This window comes from Pyricularia pennisetigena, chromosome 2 (genome assembly GCF_004337985.1).
Source record: "Pyricularia pennisetigena strain Br36 chromosome 2, whole genome shotgun sequence".
NCBI lineage: Eukaryota > Fungi > Ascomycota > Sordariomycetes > Magnaporthales > Pyriculariaceae > Pyricularia > Pyricularia pennisetigena.
In genome coordinates this window covers 1,639,826-1,659,053 of record NC_043741.1, presented here as the reverse complement: position 1 = coordinate 1,659,053, position 19,228 = coordinate 1,639,826, and the positions used below count along the sequence as shown (strand labels likewise).

General features: G+C 51.0%; 4 protein-coding genes across 4 annotated transcripts; 3 read left to right on the top strand and 1 right to left on the bottom strand.

Annotated features, from left to right (window-relative positions):
- Positions 1–1,443: 1,443 nt before the first annotated feature.
- PpBr36_00432 (uncharacterized protein) lies at positions 1,444–1,980 on the bottom strand (the record flags this gene model as incomplete). Its single annotated transcript, XM_029887625.1, has 2 exons — positions 1,444–1,625; position 1,980. Coding segments are annotated over 2 exons (183 nt in total).
- A 4,312-nt stretch (positions 1,981–6,292) lies between these two features.
- Positions 6,293–10,906, top strand: PpBr36_00431 (uncharacterized protein; the record flags this gene model as incomplete). The annotated part of the gene is made up of 4 exons (XM_029887624.1): positions 6,293–6,468; positions 6,568–6,673; positions 6,774–9,497; positions 9,566–10,906. 4 exons carry the CDS (start codon positions 6,293–6,295, stop codon positions 10,904–10,906), a joined length of 4,347 nt encoding a protein of 1,448 aa, XP_029752398.1.
- A 1,860-nt stretch (positions 10,907–12,766) lies between these two features.
- On the top strand, positions 12,767–13,919 carry PpBr36_00430 (uncharacterized protein; the record flags this gene model as incomplete). The annotated part of the gene is made up of 3 exons (XM_029887623.1): positions 12,767–13,030; positions 13,116–13,337; positions 13,443–13,919. The coding sequence occupies 3 exons, from the start codon at positions 12,767–12,769 to the stop codon at positions 13,917–13,919; spliced, it is 963 nt and encodes a 320-aa protein (XP_029752399.1).
- A 1,596-nt stretch (positions 13,920–15,515) lies between these two features.
- Positions 15,516–18,733, top strand: PpBr36_00429 (uncharacterized protein; the record flags this gene model as incomplete). The annotated part of the gene is made up of 2 exons (XM_029887622.1): positions 15,516–15,547; positions 15,655–18,733. The coding sequence occupies 2 exons, from the start codon at positions 15,516–15,518 to the stop codon at positions 18,731–18,733; spliced, it is 3,111 nt and encodes a 1,036-aa protein (XP_029751298.1).
- Between the last annotated feature and the right edge of the window lie 495 nt (positions 18,734–19,228).

Here is a 19,228-nt window from a genome sequence, read left to right as displayed (position 1 = left end):
GATTTGCGAGGTTGTGCCAAGTCAAAGAAGAAAATTGAGTTATGATACGAAGAACACAATGAGAATGATGACTTGCTTTTTTTCTTTTGTCTTTGTACCCAAAGGACTGGAGAAAAAAGCCCCCCCGAAGAAAGGAACAATGACACCGGAGCAAGGAACGAAGGAAGAATGAATGGTCATGGATCTTGCGTCGATCATGCTGGGTAGCAACCAACACTCACTAACCATAACTCCGTGTCTACCTAGACTACTTACTAGGCACGTAGGGCAGCGAATCAGGCTCTTGGTTTCTGTCAATAGCAATCCATGCAGGCGTTAACCCCCCGGCTTTCCAAAACAACTTGCCAACAAGAAGAATAAGTATTCTGGCGTCGAAAGAGGTACATAGGCCTTTTAAGCATAAAATAGAAGGAAAGAAAGAAAGAAATGAAGACAGACAGAAAATTAAGCAAAACGAACGATGGCCTTGATAAATCAAGCCAACTCACATTCAAAAGGCGGGCCACAACAACTACCACGTTCCTACCTACGTAACCTACCTATGAAGTACTACCCACACCAACACGCCCCCCCCCCAAAAAAAAAATAGACTTTGCGACGTGCCCAGTACAACAAACCTGCTGCCCGTCAAGCCGTCGACGATCTTCTTTGCTCTTTTAAGCAGCCATGCAACAGGAAAGGGAATGATATACCGAATTCCTATCGCACAAGCCCGCCATTTGTTTCTTTAACACTGTTCACTTCCTACTGCTTCCACACCGCTCCTTCGCCCGTCAACTTGGGGACGGGAGGAAAAAAAAACCTCCGATAGCCAACTCATGAATGACACCTGCAGTCGATGCCAAAACTTCGGTTGTACACCCACCACAAAGTAAACTTCAGGTACCTGCCTACTTTGAGTCTGACGAAGATGCAGGGCGGCTGGCGGCATTTAGCAGCCATACAGTAGAATGGAATGAAATCCTTGTGCCCATCTACCCTGCAAGTCTGCTATTGTCGTGGCCAATCATGAGGATCTCGCCTAGGCCCCACACCAAGCCTCGCCCTGTCGACACTGACCGGGCGCCTGCGCGTTGTTGACTTGCAAGAAGGTACGGAGCTGTTTGTACTGGTACCTCCGATTATTCTCTCCAACCCAACCATGACCCACACCATTCAAGGGGTCTTGAGCCGGGGGGCCACAGAGAGGGTTTTGAGGGTCCCTCGCTCCCCTTGCAAACCAAAAGAAATAAATCACCAAAGTGCTGCTTGAGTCCATCCATCCTGGAAGAAAAATCGATAAGAGCGCTACAGTCAGGTCAAAGTAATCCACTGTATTATGTGTAAATGGATAATTAGGTAGAAGCTCTACATGCCTTTGGTGATATGCGCAGGAGGCGCCTTTCCCCTGCCTTGCCTTGGTGGTGTTGTTGCTGTTGTGCGAGTATGGCCCAGTCCATCAACTCAATTGGTGGCGTTGGTCTTTTTTTTTACAGTTCCATCGTGTGACTTGACAAAACTGCTCCCCGGCGTGCATGCGAGCCTGATTGTTGCAATGTGCCTTGGTCGCCTGGGCCGCCCACCCCTGCCCACCGTGTCGTTTAGGCCAGGTCCCCCTCGCAAAGCCGACGGTCGCACCCTTGGCACTACTTAGCTCGTGCCATCATCCGCCTCCTGTGACCTTAGTGAATGGTGTAGATAGTAGACCTTCAAACAGCTGCAGGTTATCGAGAAATGGAAGAACTTGCTACTGTACGTAATGTTCGATCTCGAGACGGTACTGAGATATATCACAGATGATATCCTGCAAGAAATTGTTGCATTTTGTATAGCTCCACAGATAAAAATGGGAATCCAATATTGGCATATATGCATGCCTTTGGCTCTTCATGCCTCTACATTCTGGAGAATTCATGGCTTTTCTGACAAAATATAAACCCTCCGTTTAAACATCCATGCCGTTCTTTCCAGTCACCACGCACAAGCCCCCCAAGCCCAAATTCGCCAAATCTTTTTCTGTGCCTTGGTACTTAAGGCTAGATAATGAAAACACGGCACGGATCGAGATTTATCGGAACCTCCTTGAGAGGGACATTTTGACCGATTATTGAAGTTGGACAGACTTGGTCCCAACAACGACTGCTTATGCACCGTTTGATCGGTACAATGTTTCAGGCCAACGGGGACGCAGCAAGAAACGGGAAGCATTAAACGTCTGGTGGAATACCTTAAAGCGTATAGAACCACAGGAATTACTGCAATAATAGCAAGCGCTCTCGCAATGCGCCCCCGGGGGGTTTATTATAATATTGTTGGGATGTGATTGAATGGTCAAAAGGAGAATTTTTTCTGCTAACTAAGAATTTTACCACTTGGGAAGCCCAAAACATAAAATGCTCCTGTAACACCCGAAACCGCCATTGAACTAGAACTAGGAACGTTTCGTACACCAACAGATAATTGGCACCGTCCAGCAGCTTTGTGACACACGCGCCACCGTCATCTATATGGCCTAAGGAAGTCATATGCACCGGCGCAGCGACTCAATAAGATGTGGTTGGGCGCATGGACGACAGGATTGTTTGCAACGGCGGCACTGTCACGGGCCGTACCTATCTTCTCACGCGACGCAAGGGATTATAACCAAAAGCACGCAATAACTGCCATATTGTATACCATTTTTACTTTATTTCCTGGTTGGTGTCAACGCAAAAGTTGATGGAACAAATAAGCAAATAAATAAATAAAACAGCAACAAAAATAAAATAAAATAATCCTTGGCCAAATATTTACCATAAACTGCGGTAATTCCGAGTCCCCGACTGGGTATGCCTACCATCTAATTTGAAAAGTGAAATAGAGATAGGTCATCAGAGTACAAGGCTGACTCGAGCGACAGACAACCTGTGCTGTCCCTCGCTCCTTTTCTCTACCATTTGACGCACGAATGTTCTTGGGCGACCTAGGAACAGTTCGGGTGTGGTAGACTTTGTTTTATTTTATTTTCTTTCGTCCGTCCCAGCAGAGATAATCTGCCATGAGTAGTTAGGCTAGAGTTGTGACAGACGGGCGGCGTAGCCTCAATCTCAGCAAGGTTCGCGCCTCTCAATCAAGGTGCTGCTGCCTTTTAGATGATGGGGCCAGCGCCATAGAGCTTGGCCGGGTCCGAAAAAGATCTGGTGTGGCACACTTTCATGTTTGCATGGGTATGTTGTTGATGTACTTCTAAACCTCCCCCACACACACACACCGAGGTGTTGTAGGTACGGTACATAGGCAGGCGTGCCGCAAACGCGGCGGCCATTGTCGAAAGAGTGGACGAAACGTCCCGCCCACGCGCTCGCAGCCAAAAAAAGAGAGAGAGGGCGAGAGAAGAAAAAAAAAAAAGGGCCCAACTTTCTGCCCAACATCGGCCAACGCATGCATCTGTGCTTGGGAATTAGACTACGGTAAGCCATGGCAAATTCAAGTGTGAAGTGGCTGGTTGGGGGGGTCCTTGCGCTTGTGGGGTTTATAATGGAGAGCGTCCGTATAGTAGTACTACAGGGAGGAAAGATAAATAAATAAAAACAACCCCCCAAACAATTTGGATTGTCACTCTTGCCTGATTTTGTAACCGTCAAAGGAAGGGGAAACAAAAAGATCAACAGCCCAAAATCCTAAGTTGGGGTCAAAGTTCAATTACAGAGAAAAGGAACGCTGAGGCCGTGGGCGGAGCTTTCCAGCGCCTCTTCCTTTCTAGGTTACATTGTATTCTGTCTGGCTGAACAATCCCAGCAGCCCGTCTGCCCACCCTTGTTTCGGGATACCTGCATACTTGGATTGGATGCCATTGCAGAAACAACCTACTTCGCTCCAGGTACAAGGGTAACGTACCTAAGATTTACCGATACTTTCAGCAGGCCCAGCTTCTATGTACTCTGACACTCCCGAGATTGTCGAGTCCTCTCTCGATATCGCTGCAGTATGCTATCCGATCAAGCCGTGCTTTGCAAACCTCTTTAGCTACCTTTGATCGTAGAAAAGTTTTGCTGCTTAATCTTTACGCTAACCTTACGAACCTTGCAAGCCTTGATCGAGCTACTTTCCCACGTCTCTCATTTGTATGAGCCACTCTCATCCTCATTCGTGGGCTTCCACCCGGGATCCAGTGAATTGGTCCACTTCCGTACCCGCGCCCGCCCGCCAAGGTGCTAGTCTGGCGAGCTACCCGACACCTGTTATAAACCCATCAGAAGAACTAACTGGAGCTACGGAGTAGACCAAGCATCAGGCGCGTCCACAACGGCCCCGCGGGCTGTGTGGTTCAGACGGAATGTGAAGATCGCAAAGAACACACTGTAAAGGTTTTCTTGAAAGAAATCGCGAGGATTCCAAACAAAACAATATGGAAAAAACCCTGCTGGTCGCAACCATGGTCTTTGTAAATGCTCTCCAAACCACGCCAGTTAGTCGTACATGCAAGGTAGTCAATGCATGCATTAACAAACCGGGTGTAGGAGGTAGGTACGTTATCCTTTGTAGACCGTAGTTTGCCGACGTTGCAAGGGTTTCCACGCCCACCGCTTATTAACACATCAAGCCTCCGCCCAACTGGCATACGGTTGCAAATACAGTGAATAAACCAGATTGTATCGAAGTGGTTCGATTAAAAAGTTTATGGATAGGTCATCATGCATTTGAAGGGAACTGGCAGTCTTTTCAACATAGTGCTACGTACCACTAGCTAGCCCTAGATACTTTCTAGAGGCCATTCATGTTTGACTGGTGAATATTGCGGCGGGTCTCCAGTGTCTGTGCTTGGTACTGCTATCCATGGGTCAGTTTTGAGCACCTTATCCACATGCTTGGTCCAAAAACGTGCAGAGCCGGAGGCTGTTCGAAGGGGAAAAAAAAAAAAAGAAATATCAAAAACACCAAAAGAAGAGAAGCCCCTGAGGTAGAGGAAATTTACAAAGGATGAGATATCATGGGTAAACAAAGAAAAAAAAACACGGATAACTTTGTTCGTAACAAATGAGAGCAATTGTCGAAAAGTTCAAAACCCACCTCTGTTGTCGCGAAACAGGATCGCCTCAAGGTTGAAAATGATGGCGACCACCAAGGCACACCAGCCTGTAGGCACTTCGCGAGCTAGGTACGACCTGGGCGACGAAATCAATTCGTTAATTGGCTGAATTCCCGGTACTTGGGAAGCTGCTCTGCCCAAAGTACAGTACTTCGTCTCGAGGTATCGGGCCCCACTCACACCATCCCCACCCCACTGCCTCTTCGTCCCCTGCCCTGCCTGGTCTCTTGGTGCCATTGCTTCCCTGCTGGGGGCGCCTCCCCAGTCACCCCCGTCCCACGCGGTTTTCTTCTCTTCTGTCTGCCTCATCACCTCTCCCGTCTGCATCACGCCTCGCATTGTCGACTTGGACGACGACCATATATCGACTTCACCTCCCAAACGCATACCGAAATACCATATTACGCAGACGTGCATGCGCCGATCGTCTTGACGCGTCCTTTCCTTATTCAACAGGGAACAATCGCCATCTTCCCTACTCCCAGCTCTTCATCGATTTCTTCTTGGCTTGCGTGGTGGTTGGGCCCTAAATCCTCTGGTCAACCTCGCGGATCCAAACTCTAACATTGCTCGTTCCCCTTGCCCCCACCGGCCTTGGTCCATTCCTTTCTCACCCGACAAGCAATTGGAATAACCTGCTACCCATCACCTGCCTTAGCTTCTCCAGACGTCTGGAGCTCCTCAAAATTTCCGCAGATTACCTCCCGTCCTCTCGCGCCTCGAGAAGATCTGCGGGACGAGAGCCTGGAAACATCATAACACGACACCCGATTCCCGACCGCTTTGCCAACGACTCGAGCCGCGGCGTGATAGATCCGACTCTAGTATCTTTCTGCTCTTCTCGAGTTCTTAAAAAGAAAAAAGAAAAAGCGCGCGAACCACGGAATTCGCGGGTTATTCTCACCGCCGTCTCGCCTGGATTTTCGCGGGACTTGCGGGCCCAGATTTTCGCAGAAAACATTCGACCATACCCTGTGAAGCAGCTGCTGCTTTTACACATGGCCCACGATCATCGCTAGCTCACGCAGTACACGTCGACGGCCTCTCGTCTCGTTGACCAGGGTCGCCAGACAATTAAATCGACGAAACAATCCTGCTCCGTTCCACCTGCTGTACGAATCCTGAGCCCGGCGTCTCGGCGCCAACCGGAACCCTCGCGGTCAGGCTTCCGAAAGTCATTTTAGACACTCGCGACGAGCCCCTTGTACTAGCCCCGGGCCCTGCTCGGCGAGGCAAACCGACGCCATGGCTGGCAATATGCCTCAAATGGCAGGCATGATGCAGCCACAGCAGCGTCCACCTTTGCATCCAAGCCAAATCACCCAGATTGTTTTCAAGCATCTTGCAGAGCAACCTCCAATAGTAACAGGCTGGCAGTCTGGACTATCTATACAGGAGCGTCTGGGGAAAACATGCCAACTGTAAGCCAGACGTGGATCACAGAGCTATGGGAAATCCATGCTTCCATTCGTCATTCAAAATTTGGGATCATTATACTAACACAATTCTCCCCCGAGCAGAGTGACCCAGTTTAGAATGGCCATGCCGACCGATATGCACACAGCAAAGTGTATTGAACTCGGGTTGACTTGCGAAAGGAGAGCCTTGGTAGAGGCACCAGATCGCGTAAGAAACCCTTAATTCAAACTCTAATATATTTTATTGGGAATGGCTGAGTGAGAATGTGGAAATCAATTCTGCTACTAACACGTGCTTACCGTTGCAGAACGCATATGAACAACTCATACAATCCAAAATGGCCGAATTGCAGAACAAACGGTTGCAGGGTCAACATCACATGCAGAACAATGTCAACCAGCAAGCTGCCTTCATGCACCAGCAGCAACAGCATCAGAAACAGCAGCAACAGCAGAGGATGATGCAGAACGCGGCCCACGCTGCGGCACAGGCACAGATGAACGGCGGGATGGGGCCCAACTCACAGCTCCCCTTCCAACATTTGCAGCATCAAATGCAGGCCTCGCCGATTCCTCAGCAATCATCCCCGCCGATGCAAATGGGGATGGGTGGCATGGGAGGCATAGCAAATCAAGCCAACATGCCCATGGGAGCCGGTGTGCAGGACAACGGCATGACCATGGCAGACAAGCAGAAAATTTTGGAAGTCGCAAAGCAGAACTATGCACAGGCTCCCGAGCACACGAAGCAGCAAATCCGACTGCAAATGGCGGCGAAAATGACACCCCAACAACAAAACGATTTTCGAAGTAAAGGAATCGATCCCGTACTACATTGGTTCCAAAATCAGGCGATCAACCAGTTCAGGAGGAACAAGATGATGGCACAACAGGGCCTGTCTGGGATGCCCAACCAGGGCATGGTTAATTTGCAGCCGCAGAGGCCTGGTGGGGTGAATGGTCTCGCTCAAGCTGGGCCCCAAGGTGTTGGTAACCATATGAGCCCTTTCAACATGGAAAGCATGATGAGCGAGCAGAAGAACGCATTCATGGCTCAAGAGGCTGGCCAAACAGTTGTCCCTGCAAATTCGTCCCAGAACCGACACGCAAATCCTCAGCAGGGCCCTAATATGCAGGGCCAAGGCATGTCGAATCTTCAGCAGACACCCAACCAGCCACAACGACCGCAACAGCCGTTCGGTATGCAGCAAGCAAATCCTCACCTACAGGCTCAGCTCAGAGCGCAGGCTTTGGCACAAGCTGGCAAGCAGGCGGGGCTTCCGGGTCAGCCGGGCGGCGGTCCCGGCGGGCCTCCGATGACATCCCAGAGCCCCGCTATGGGAACACTGAACACTCCTATGGCGAACCCTCCCGTTTCGATGGGTCAGATGAACGTTCCAGCGGCGCCGAATGGGGTGCCCCAACTTGACCCTCGTTTCATGTCACGAACTCCCATCTCCATGGGCGGCAACGTGAACAACGTCCACATGAACCCTCAGGTCATGTTGCTACTTCAGAGGATGACTCCGGAGCAGAGGGCACAGATTCAAGGCTTGGCTCCCGAGCAGCTCAACAAGCTGACAGCGAAGTGGATTGAATCTGGCTCCACTAACATGGTAGGACCTCAGCCAGGGCAGCTGAACAACCCGACGATGGAAAATCGAAACCCCGGTCCGAACCCGGCGTTGGGCATGCCAGGTCCTCCGATGCCACCGCAGCTCGGCAAGATGAGCCACGCGCAAGTCGTTGAGTATATGGACAACATGGAGTTGCCTCCTCAGATCACCAGGGCGATGCCTAACTTGACCATCCCTGTGGAGATTAAAAACTACAAGGCTCTCAAAGATTGGCTGCAGCACAACCAGCTCATGCAGCAGTACGAGCCTACGGTAAAGCAGATGCAAATAATGCAGTTCAAGGCCGAGATGAACAAAAGAATGCAGCAGGGACAGCAGCCGCTCCAGGCGAACCAACAAGCATTGCAACATCAGCAGCAAATGGCGGCACGGCCACCCCAGCAGCCCCAGAATGCAGGTCAGGGCATGGGAATGCCACAGCCGGGGCCACAACCCCAGGGCAATGCCGCGCCGCCAAACAACCAGCAGCAGATGCTGCTAGAGCTAGCTCGGAGCTTGCCTCAGCATGTCATACAACCATCTCCGCAAGATATCGAGACGTTACGGAAACAACCGAGATGTGCTGGCTTTACTGACGAGCAGCTGTTTGACCTTGGGCGACAAATCAAAACTAAAAACTATCTAATGAGGCAGCAACAACAGCGAAATCAACAACAGCAAAGGCAGGCGCAACAGCCCCAATCGAACATGCCGCAGCCTCCTCAAGTTCACGTTGGTCAGCCATTGGCTCAACCTCCTCACGAGCTCAATCAGAACCCTGCGCAGAAACCACCTCCTGCGCCTCCAGGGGCAGCAGCACCACCCACTAACGAAAAGCAATCACCTGCCATGACTGCACCGACACCCACCATGATGAACCGCACTCAGTCTCAGGGGCGGGCGCCACAGAACGCAGCACAGCGACGGAACCTCAAACGTTCTAGCCCGGACGATGTGATCGATGTCACTGGGCCCACGGCGCCACCGGCGAGGCAACCGCAACCACCTCAACCGCCGCAACCGAAGCAGCAGGTACCGCAGACTCAAGCCCAGAATCCGCAGAGGCCAGCTACCTCTGGCCCCGCTCGGCCACCATCGCAGCAACTGACGCAAGAACAGTTGTCCAAGCTTTCGCCCGAGAACAGGGCTAAATACGAGGCCGCACTCAGAAATCGCCAGGTCCTTTTAAGCGTTCCCCCAGAGGTTCGGGAGCGCATACAGAAAATGGCAACCGAAATTGGACACGAGGTGGCACAAGTTGTGCAGCGTGATATGGACATTCCGGCGGCTGAAGTCGCCCAGCTTCGACAGAAGATACCATTCCTGTTTGCCCAGCTTCAGAAAGCTATGAAGGGTTTCCCTCAGTGGTACAATGTCCACGGCGACGAACAGCGTGCGCGCCTGTTCATCCGCTACGTAAGTCACAACCCCCCCTTTTTTTACCCGTCTTGTATGCCAGCTTACTAACTAACCTTGGGATGTAGCGACATCTTGTAATGCACCAGTTTGAAGACGGCAATAATGCCAGCCAATTGAAGCAGCAGCTGTCAGTCAGGCTAAACGATATCGAACAAGCTCTAGCTTTGGTTGAAGTCATGACCCGTGAGATGAATGCGCTCTTCAACGGCGCCGTCGCCAATGCACGAGGTTCGGCAGCTCAACAACCCAACAAGCCACAGGCGCCACGGCCCCAGGCCGCATCGGAAGAGAACTTTGAGGCCAACAAGGCGCAGGCAAAGCCGACCAACAAGGCCGCACAGGGTCCTTCTGGCCCCGCGGCCCAGCAGCCACAGTATCCTGGGTTCGGGTCTCTGCCAAAGAACACTGCTGTGCCGGCATACCTTGGCAAGCCTGCTGTTACAGTGGACACCCTCAACCCACCTCCCCCGAAGCGGAAGAAGCCCAACTCGGCACAAGTCTCTTCCCCTGCGCTGCAGTCTGCACATGGCTCTCCACCTCAGACCAAGCCTCCATCTCCGGAGGCTCGCCGCGAGAATGTAGCCGAAGCACCAAAACAGCCTCCTAGACCTCTGATATTGTGCACCGAACCTGGTTGCGATGCCGCCGCCACTGGCTTCCCCTCGGAAGAAGCCCGCAATTTGCATGTTCAGGAAGAGCATGTTAAGCCGAGTCAAGACCCGTTCAAGTACTTGAATGAGAGTTTCGCATTTGCTGAGGCTGCGGATCAACAGAAGAAATTATCAGCAGCGACCCCAGCATATCAGTCACAGCCTCAGCAATCAGTTGCAATGCAACTGACGCAATCCAAGGACGGCTCTGTGGCCACGCCGACGCCGGGAGCAGTTCCGATGAACCGACAGGTTAGCGGTGTATCCGGGCCCCATGCCGCGAAACCAGGGCAGGGAATGATGGGTAACACCCAGCCAGGCGCTACCCCAGCCAGCAGCACCGCTCAAGACATGGTTTTGTCTCAGCCCGCGCCGTCTGCAGAGGAGAACCTGTTCGCAGGAACCGTTATTCCTAATGAGATATTCGCAGGCGTCCCCAACTTTAGCGCTACGGCAGACGGAGTGATCTCGGATCCGAGCCTATATAGAACACATACGCCAAACGACACTCCCGACTCGAAGGATGGCAGCACCTCTGAGCCCAACAGTGACATCCCCGACAATGCGAACATCGAGATTGATATGGCGTGGGCTGCGCTAGACGACGATTTCTTAGTAAATCTGAACAACTTCTCTGTGGACAACACGGAAGTCATGGACACTTCGACGAGTTTCATAGATTGGAACGACGTGACGACCGACTTCGACAAGCCCTTCTCGTTTGATGGATCCAACTACATCTTGGAAGCGAACTAATGTAAATTGATGGAGACTGTTCGTCCCAACAGTTTCCGAACCACGCCGCCTTGAACGCTGCTGAAGGGGCTTTTAGGGCTGGCACCCAGCATGCTTTGATCGCCAATATCTTGTTTTACGGTTTTCTCATCCATACTCGCATGACCACTTGGGCGGGCATCTTGGTTCATCTTTTTCTTTGCTCTTCTAGCATAGGCGTTTTGTGTAAGGGAGAAGCACTCTTCTTTTGGGCACTTGGCATTTTTCCTCTTTGAAAAACATTGATTTTGCTGAGGGGGGGTATCGAGACTAGGGATAGGGTTCTAGTGACTGCTAGACGGTTTCATACGGCAGCGTTGAGGCGAAAGGTGATGACGGCTTTGTTGATACATACGACCGTTACATGTCTTAACCACGATGAAAGCAGGAAAATACATGAGGGTGCGGTTTTCCGCACGGGTGTATGTAGGGATTGGCTTTTNNCTGTTTCCCTCTTATGATGGGTGCATCACCGTTTTTGTTTTTTGTTTTTGTTTCTCTTTCTTATTTTCCTCAAAATTCTTGTTTATGTATTTGCTTGTTTTCTTTCCTCTGCTAGATACCATGGTCGCAAAGATCGGCCGGCTAAAAGGACAAGTTGTCTTTTTTTAGTTTATTATTCATACTGTTGCTCTTTCTATATCGCTGATTCCTTGTCACTTCGTGAATTGAATGCTTGGTTGTTTTGTTCAAACACGCGGAGAATGTACCATGCAACTATTCTGGTGTTTGTTTACTTTGGAAATATGAAACTTTGTTCATGACGAGGATCAACTTGCTACAAACTGGTAGTATTGTGTTTTTCGAGGGAAAAGAAGAAAACAACTCGAGTTAAGAGGGACAGGTAAATATGCTAAAGGAAAGCAAAGAAAATAAAACAAAATAAAAGGCGAGGCGATAGTGGGTGGTACCGCGCTTGATCGTCTGGATCGATTGTAGGCTGGACGTGTCGTAGAAAGCTGACTAGACTTGGACTATTTTCGTGGTTATGCTGGTCACTGCACACCCACGTCCCCACAACGGCCGCGGGTCATTTAATCGATACATGCTATGAGAAGTGATTCGTTTCAACTTCTATGTGTTTACTTTTTTTTCTATTATTCCATATAATTCAAAGTAGGAATTGAGCGGAAACTCATGCAAGAACTGCAGCTGTTTCGACTGAAAAAAAAAAAAAAAGTTCAAATCGCATTGGTGGCTAGGTCTGTCCGGAGCGTTACCCGTAGGTTAGTTTGTGAGGCGCGCCACTTCACTTATTTGCCTGCCGACAAAGTAGCACGTCTTTTAGGTGTCTCTCTCTCTCTTCTGAGCGCGGCGGACAGGGGTTTTTGGTGTCGATTTTGGACAGGGGTCACGACGCGACTTGGGGCGGGCGACCCCACACGGCCGCTGTAAATACCTGGACCTAGCGCAGAGGTGGTTTGCGGTACATCAAATACCCAAGACGTGCCCCCGAGAGTTTGTAACAAAAGCATCCAACGTTCAACAACGCATCATTCCTCTTAGCTACAAATCAAAACCTCTCCTGCTCGATATCAGGAACTCTGAGCTTTTCTGGATTTTCTTGTTTATTTTATAATTTGAGAGCTCTCAATGGTTTGGTAGTCAGCTCCAAAAGCAGCTTTGAATCGCGTCACGGCCATTCATTTACGTTACTTCCCCGCCCGCCGGCATACAACATAGACGCGCGCCGTTTTCGACACTGCCGCCCTCAGCACGCCAACACACATCAAAACAACCGCTCCTCTCTGTTCAATTGGGCTTGTCAATTGCACGCCGGAAACCTTTTTGCTTTGAATAATTGGGGCGTTCTTTTGTCCGTGATTCTCGGCACGCGTCAAGATGAGCACAGCACAACAACAGGCCCCCTCTTCACCATCCAAGAGGCGCGTCCTCGGCGATCTTGATGTTAACGTCTCTTCCCCCAAGAGGAAAAACATGCTCAAGACCGCTGCCCCAGGTGCCAAGCCAGAATCTTCTCTACTCTCTGAGGAGACCAGGAAACGTAGATTTGCTGCTATGGCTGGAAATGCGACGACCGAGAATGAGCAGCTCAAGAGGACATGTTTGGACTCGACTACAGCTGATGAGGAGAACTTCCCGGCTGTAAGTTTTTTCTTTTCTTTTTCTTCTCCTTGGGTTTTTGCATCATGGCTCTCTGCCGATTGCTCGTACTGACAAGTTTATGCAGGCCGCACAGCAACTTCAGCAGCAACAACAGGTCCCTGACGAGTCCGACAGCCAGCAAGCAGCCGCGTCACCTGCGGCGTCCTCCGTCTTTGATACTTCGGCCCACGACACAACTTTGGCAACAACCGTAACAGAACCAGACACAGATGGCCCAAACATTTTGAGATCCGTTGCGGCGGCAGCGTCAAGTCGCATCCCCAGCCGCGCAGAGCTTACCAGACAGGTATGTATATAATCAACCCTACTGTGGCTAGCCTCTTTGTGCAGCCACCTCCTTTGACCATCGCGGTGTACAGGGGCATGGTTGCTGACCAGATCCGACCTTCAGACTGCTGAGACCCTGAGACTCAGGCTCAGGCTGGCGGCCTATAAGCTCAAGACGGGCCAAGCCGACGTTCCGCTCGAACAGCTGCAGATGCGGCCGGTATCGCAGAGCGAAAGGCCAATGACGTCGGCGTCCAATACGGATGCCGAGCCGAGGTTTCTCGCGTCGTCGCTGCCGCCATCGTCCATAAACACCACTACAGCTGGTCGTAGGATATACGAGCCCCTGCACCACGCGCCGCGGAGGCCGCCGACTGCAGACTGCAGTGACGATTCCGAGGACGAGTATGGGGGCGCGGCGGCCCTGGCGTCATCTTGGAGGGCATCGGCACGTCCCCTGGCCGTCGCTGGTGGCTTGCGGCTGTCGCCTCCGTCGAGGTCAATATTGCCGGCGGCTGCGAGGATGCGGCCCGACGACGAGGATAACCTGACGGGTGGTGCAGCTTCGGGCTTGCTGGAGCTGAGGAATTCTAGTCAATAAAGCTTTGATAATTTATTTTTTTATATAATATTGGTTTCTTTCTTTCCTTGATAGTCTAGCTGTCTCTCTCTCCGTAACGGCAGAGTCATGAGGGATAAATGGTACAGGAGTACGGGTGGCATTGCCTGGCGTATTTGGGAATGGGTGTACTTGTGCAGAACCGTTATTGGGTGAATATGGGCAAAGGCTCTCAAGTTTTTGAGCATCTTGAATACAGTCCACTTTTTTTTTTTTTTTTTTTTTTTTTTTTGGCTCAGTCTTGGGAGATGTACTTGGGATTTTTCATTTGAAAATATAACGTCGAACTCGATGATCTTGGCATCGGATATCAGTTGAACATTACATAAAATATAGTGGGCATCACAGTTCGCCTTGGTTGAAAGTACCTACCCTGTCCGTTCATGCCCCGCGGTTGAAGTGAACTGGTTTGTTTCATCCGCGAGCTTGTGGGGGGTCTCGATAGCGGAGCCCCACTTAAAAGATCGACATGATCCCGGGACCTTTGTCTTTCTCAATCTGCACGCACGACCCTGTCCCCACCCTCCTCTCATGAAGATGCTCATCAACTACCGGTGGTAGAAGGGGGGAAGAAAAAGGGATGCCAAGCTCCCTTCCCTTTCCGGCTCAGACTGTCAGACAGCCCCAAACGGCTCTGGAAGAAATGCAGCGCAGACGCCTTGATCGACAGTGCAGATGTAATGCATAGCGCTGCTTTGGCTGTTCATCATTTATTGTTCCTTTCAACACCACACTAGCAACCTTTTTCGCAACATAAGTAGGTACCTATCTGGTCAGCTGGACTCGGACACTTCTTCATGCAGCTTATTTTCACTACCAGTCCGAACTCTTGCTGCAAGGTCTGCTTCTGGGCTGTAGCAGTATAATTATAAAATCTCTACATGTATAAAATTGAGGCTGCCTAAGAAGCAATGGCAATGACACGCTTGATATATTGTGTTTTGCACTCAAACAAAATGGCAGCTCTTTTCTGCTACATCCTGGTAATTACTTTATCCTTCTTGACGGGGTTGAGAAGATGCACACTGAAGGGCTCGTGGACAAACAACGTAGATATTTACCTCAGTTCATCTAAGCCAAATATGAAATCAAGAACACGGAAATCTTTCGTGTCATTTGTTATTCACTCTGACCTCACTTTCGATATTCTCGGCTGTGAGTGAGCCAGTACCAAAAAAGGAGGGGAAGGGATTTGAAGCAAACAGGGCACAAACGACCTGACTGTGTTCTTTCCTTCCCGCCTTCCCTCTTCTCCCCCCTCACACCCACAACGGCTTCTTGTCTTTACTTGGATGGGCGAGAGAGGAGTTATACCTACCATCTAGCCTTGCTCGTGGTCCACTGTCAATTTGTTTCTATCTACTGTTTCAAGCTGGATCTGGCTACCCGCGATAATCAACTTTTATCTTCCTGTTGCCGTCAATAACACGAGCTTGTTGAATCACATTTTCTTCGTACTTTTGCAGCTACATAAACGGCCAGTTCGCTGCCACATTGGATCGTGCTTGTTAGCCAGACATCACCCATACTGCAGTTTCTCACAGCAAAGACAGTCGATCAAATGTACCATTTTTCAGAATGAGCAATCCAAAAGCATCGTCCGAGTATCTGTAAGTCACATCTGGCTCACCTTGGCGGTCCATTACACGTTTCCTGCCTCTCCTCCCCGTGCCCCTGCTGATGCCGAATGCTGATGAACACTCCTCATGTATGGCAGAAAATCTCGTGTGATTGAGCTTGGAATCACTCGCAGGGTCAAGGACGGCCGCATGGTGACTGTATTACTAGAGGATAAGAGCGAGAAGCTGCGTTCCCGAGAAAGCAGCGCCACTCATGCGTCACTACGTTCGACATCATGCAGCGGTATGACGCGATTCCAGGCCGCCCGCGAGGCTGCTCGGGCTTGGAGCGGCGGGAAGAAGATGTCGAGAAGGGGCTACTCTTCACCAGCTTCGCAGGAGTCGGTTCAATCCACCCGGAGCGCGCCGGTTTTGGTCCGCCACAAAGCTCTGTCGCCATCAAAATTGGACGGCAAAAGTCCTAGCCAGGGCGCATCGTCGAACCAAAAGCTTGAAGGCTATGAGTCGACGGCAAGCAGCACAACCAGCGTCTCTAACCAATCCTTATCCAATACTGATCAGAGAATATTGCCGTCTCGTCGCTCAAACCGCCAAAGGAAGGATGACCGCAGGCGCGCATCGCACAGCCGACATCACGCTGGACATAACGAAGATCAGAAGAAGACCCAAGGTCCCAGCACTCTGGTGGACACGCAAGCTTCCGTGTATATATCCGGTCAAGGCTCAGAAAAGGTCACCGGGCCTGAGATCTCTCATCCCAGAGCATTCAGGAACGTAACTGAGACAGCCCAGGACCTTGGCCAACAAGCTAACAGTACCCCCGTGCACTCAAATCCTGTACCAAACATATCCCATACCACTTTTTCAGGATTTGTACAGAATCAGCCACAGTATCATCATCATCTCAATACCTTCGCCGCTCAACATGCTGCCGAAGGAATGGGAGCCACTCCAGTCATTCTCCGGCCTTCGGACCAGGACACCACGAACGGATACCATGTGTACTACGTATCTCATAGCTATCCATGTCAAGTTCCGTTTTTTTCACCATCGGCCGTCATGCCCCAGCTTATGAGCTCTAATCAAGTGGCAAATTCACGAGTCCAGACGGTAACAGCTTCTCAAGCTGCTCAAGCGGCTGCTCTCACACTGGTGCCCACTGGGGATAAGGAGCTAAGGCAGTCCAAGAATGGCACTTCTAGCGGCCAGGTACCTCAGCACCAGGTGCCACAAGTTGTCATTTACACGGCCGCCAGCTCTGGTGATAGCACCGCAACGCCTCTTGTTTCACCGACGTACAGCGTCGATTCCTCTCAGCCCTCAGGCCTTGGAGCTGCTTCCACGGCCGTCAGTGACAGCAACACTGCTGTAAGCAACAAAAATCACACCAAGAGTCGCCCGACCAGAAACGGAGAATTTGGCAGGATATCGCTTGACTCGGAAGCCGGACCTCGGCCGGATAGCATGCAATCTGAGGCCAGCACAAATTCTAAAGCCACCAGCCACGCCCATGGACGCCTCCTGGGACCTTTGAGTAAGCACTACTTCTGCTTTGGTTGTGGCAGAGTCAGATCCAAACGATTTCACAGGCAAAACCCCATCAAGGATCACCAGGATCCAGACACCAACTACTGTGCAAATTGCCGTCGCGCGCACGCAGAGAATGCAGCACATAACTCGGTCTCGTCGCCATCCTCGGCTTATCCCGAGATTGTGATGCCAGAGTCGTCAAGCATTGGATCTACGAGCCACTTGAGCCACTTCAACAAGTACCAATCTCTCCGAGAGGGCTTTGTGGGACGACTGCCGGACACTCCAACAAGAAAATCGACTAGACGCGAGGGCAGTAACCTCCTATGTGGCTCCCCGGAGCAGAACTGTCTGGTAGCAAGTCGCCAGAAGTCAACTTCCAGGCTCACTACACCTACAAGACAGACTCTTCCTGGATCTCGCTCTGTGAGGGCAGGCTGTGGTCTCCGGATCGTCCACAATCGAGCTTACCGACCACCCAGCGTCGAGTCTGTCATCGACTCCTCCCTCGAGTATGCCAACGAGACGCCGAGGTGCGAGAAGCCACGATCGCAGACCCTGCTTTTCTCTGCCGATAATGCAGGTGCAGCTGCAACGGAAGTCGTTCCAGGCGTGTCTGGCCTTCAACGCTCTGATGAACTGAGGACTTCTCCTCTGAGCAATGAGCCGAAGCAGGTTCGGTTTGATCAGCGACTTGATGAGTGGTTCAGCCAGTCTTCGCAAGTACACGCAGACGGCAGCGAGTACAGCCAAGATTGCACGGTCCAAAAAGGCCGTGGCAACATCGAGAACCACGAAGCCACCGTCGCTGATGGAAACTCGAGCAACAGCTCACCCACTATCCTTGGAGAGGGTCGAGTTCGTGAAGGCAATGATCCTTGTGAAGATATTCTACACAGTGAAAAGGTTAATGAAGATGAAGACGAGGAGGACGAGGATGACGACGACGATGATGATGATGATGATGACCCATTCGCTATCCCAGCTCGCTCTCACAAGCCCAAGCTCTTCCCCGTCACCATTCGTATGGTCAGAGATGAGTCGGTCGTGTCTACCCGACAGGAGTCGGCCTCACCGACACCCGTGCCACGCTTTCGAAGTGTATCTGACAGGGGCAGTCCTATGAGGAACTTTTCCGAGAAATTGGCGGCCACTAAACACGATCCCATACCTCTACAGCCTCAATCCCCCTTTGCATCTCTTCAACCCCGCGGAGGGGAGACCTCCATCACGGGCTCCCGCTGTGGTCAAGAATCAGAGCCAGCCGGTGAGAACCACTCGGAGGTAGATGCGCTCCCGGTTAGCAGACCTCGACGCGTCGCGCCGGCTCCGGTATCTACCTCGGCCTTTCAGTTTCGCGCCAGCGGCCCACACAACTACTCTTCCCTGCCTCCAGCCCCGGCCTCAGCGCCCCCGACACGCAAGGCTTTCGATTTCTCCTCACTAGCCGACGACTACCGAGACAAGTCAGATCCCTTCTACTGCCACTCTCTGTCAGAGCAGGAGCTAGAGCAGTGCTTTCAAGAGCCAGACGGAGCCGACTCCTGGACTGGCTGCGATACAGAGGCGGGCCTGGATGGTTTTGCAGAGTATGAAGAGGGCGGCTCTAATCTGCTCGACGAAGAGGACAACGACTGTGCCTATGCCCCTCTGCACCCTGATGATGTGTACTTTTCCATGGAGTGACGCCCCTTTGTTTTTATTTTGCCCATCGCAGCCCATCGAAAGGTGCTTTGATCTGACCTTCAAATTTGTTGGCCGTTATTGCGCTGTCATTTCCATTGTTATTTTTTTCTTCCTTTTTTTCTCTCCTGCCGCTTGACCGTCACTGCTGATTCTGCATTGTTGCAGCCGATCGTTGTATTTGCCTTGTCCAACCAACACTTTTTTTTCATGTTTTTTTGAGAGAACATGTTGTCTTTCCCTTGCCGACTGTGAATTTCGTCCAACGGCATATGAAAAGAAAAGAAAAGAAAAAAAAAGCCTAATACTGTTTATTGATAAAATAATCACCAAAACCTATGCAATCTGCCTTTTTTTCACATATTGTATCATTTTTGTTCCTTCTCTTGACTTACCAAACTGTTTACGAAGTCGACATAGCTTCTAATGAAGAAAATGATAAGGTCGTGTTAGCCGTTCCATCTGCTCGTGTGCTGCATCAAAAAGCCAACTAGATTT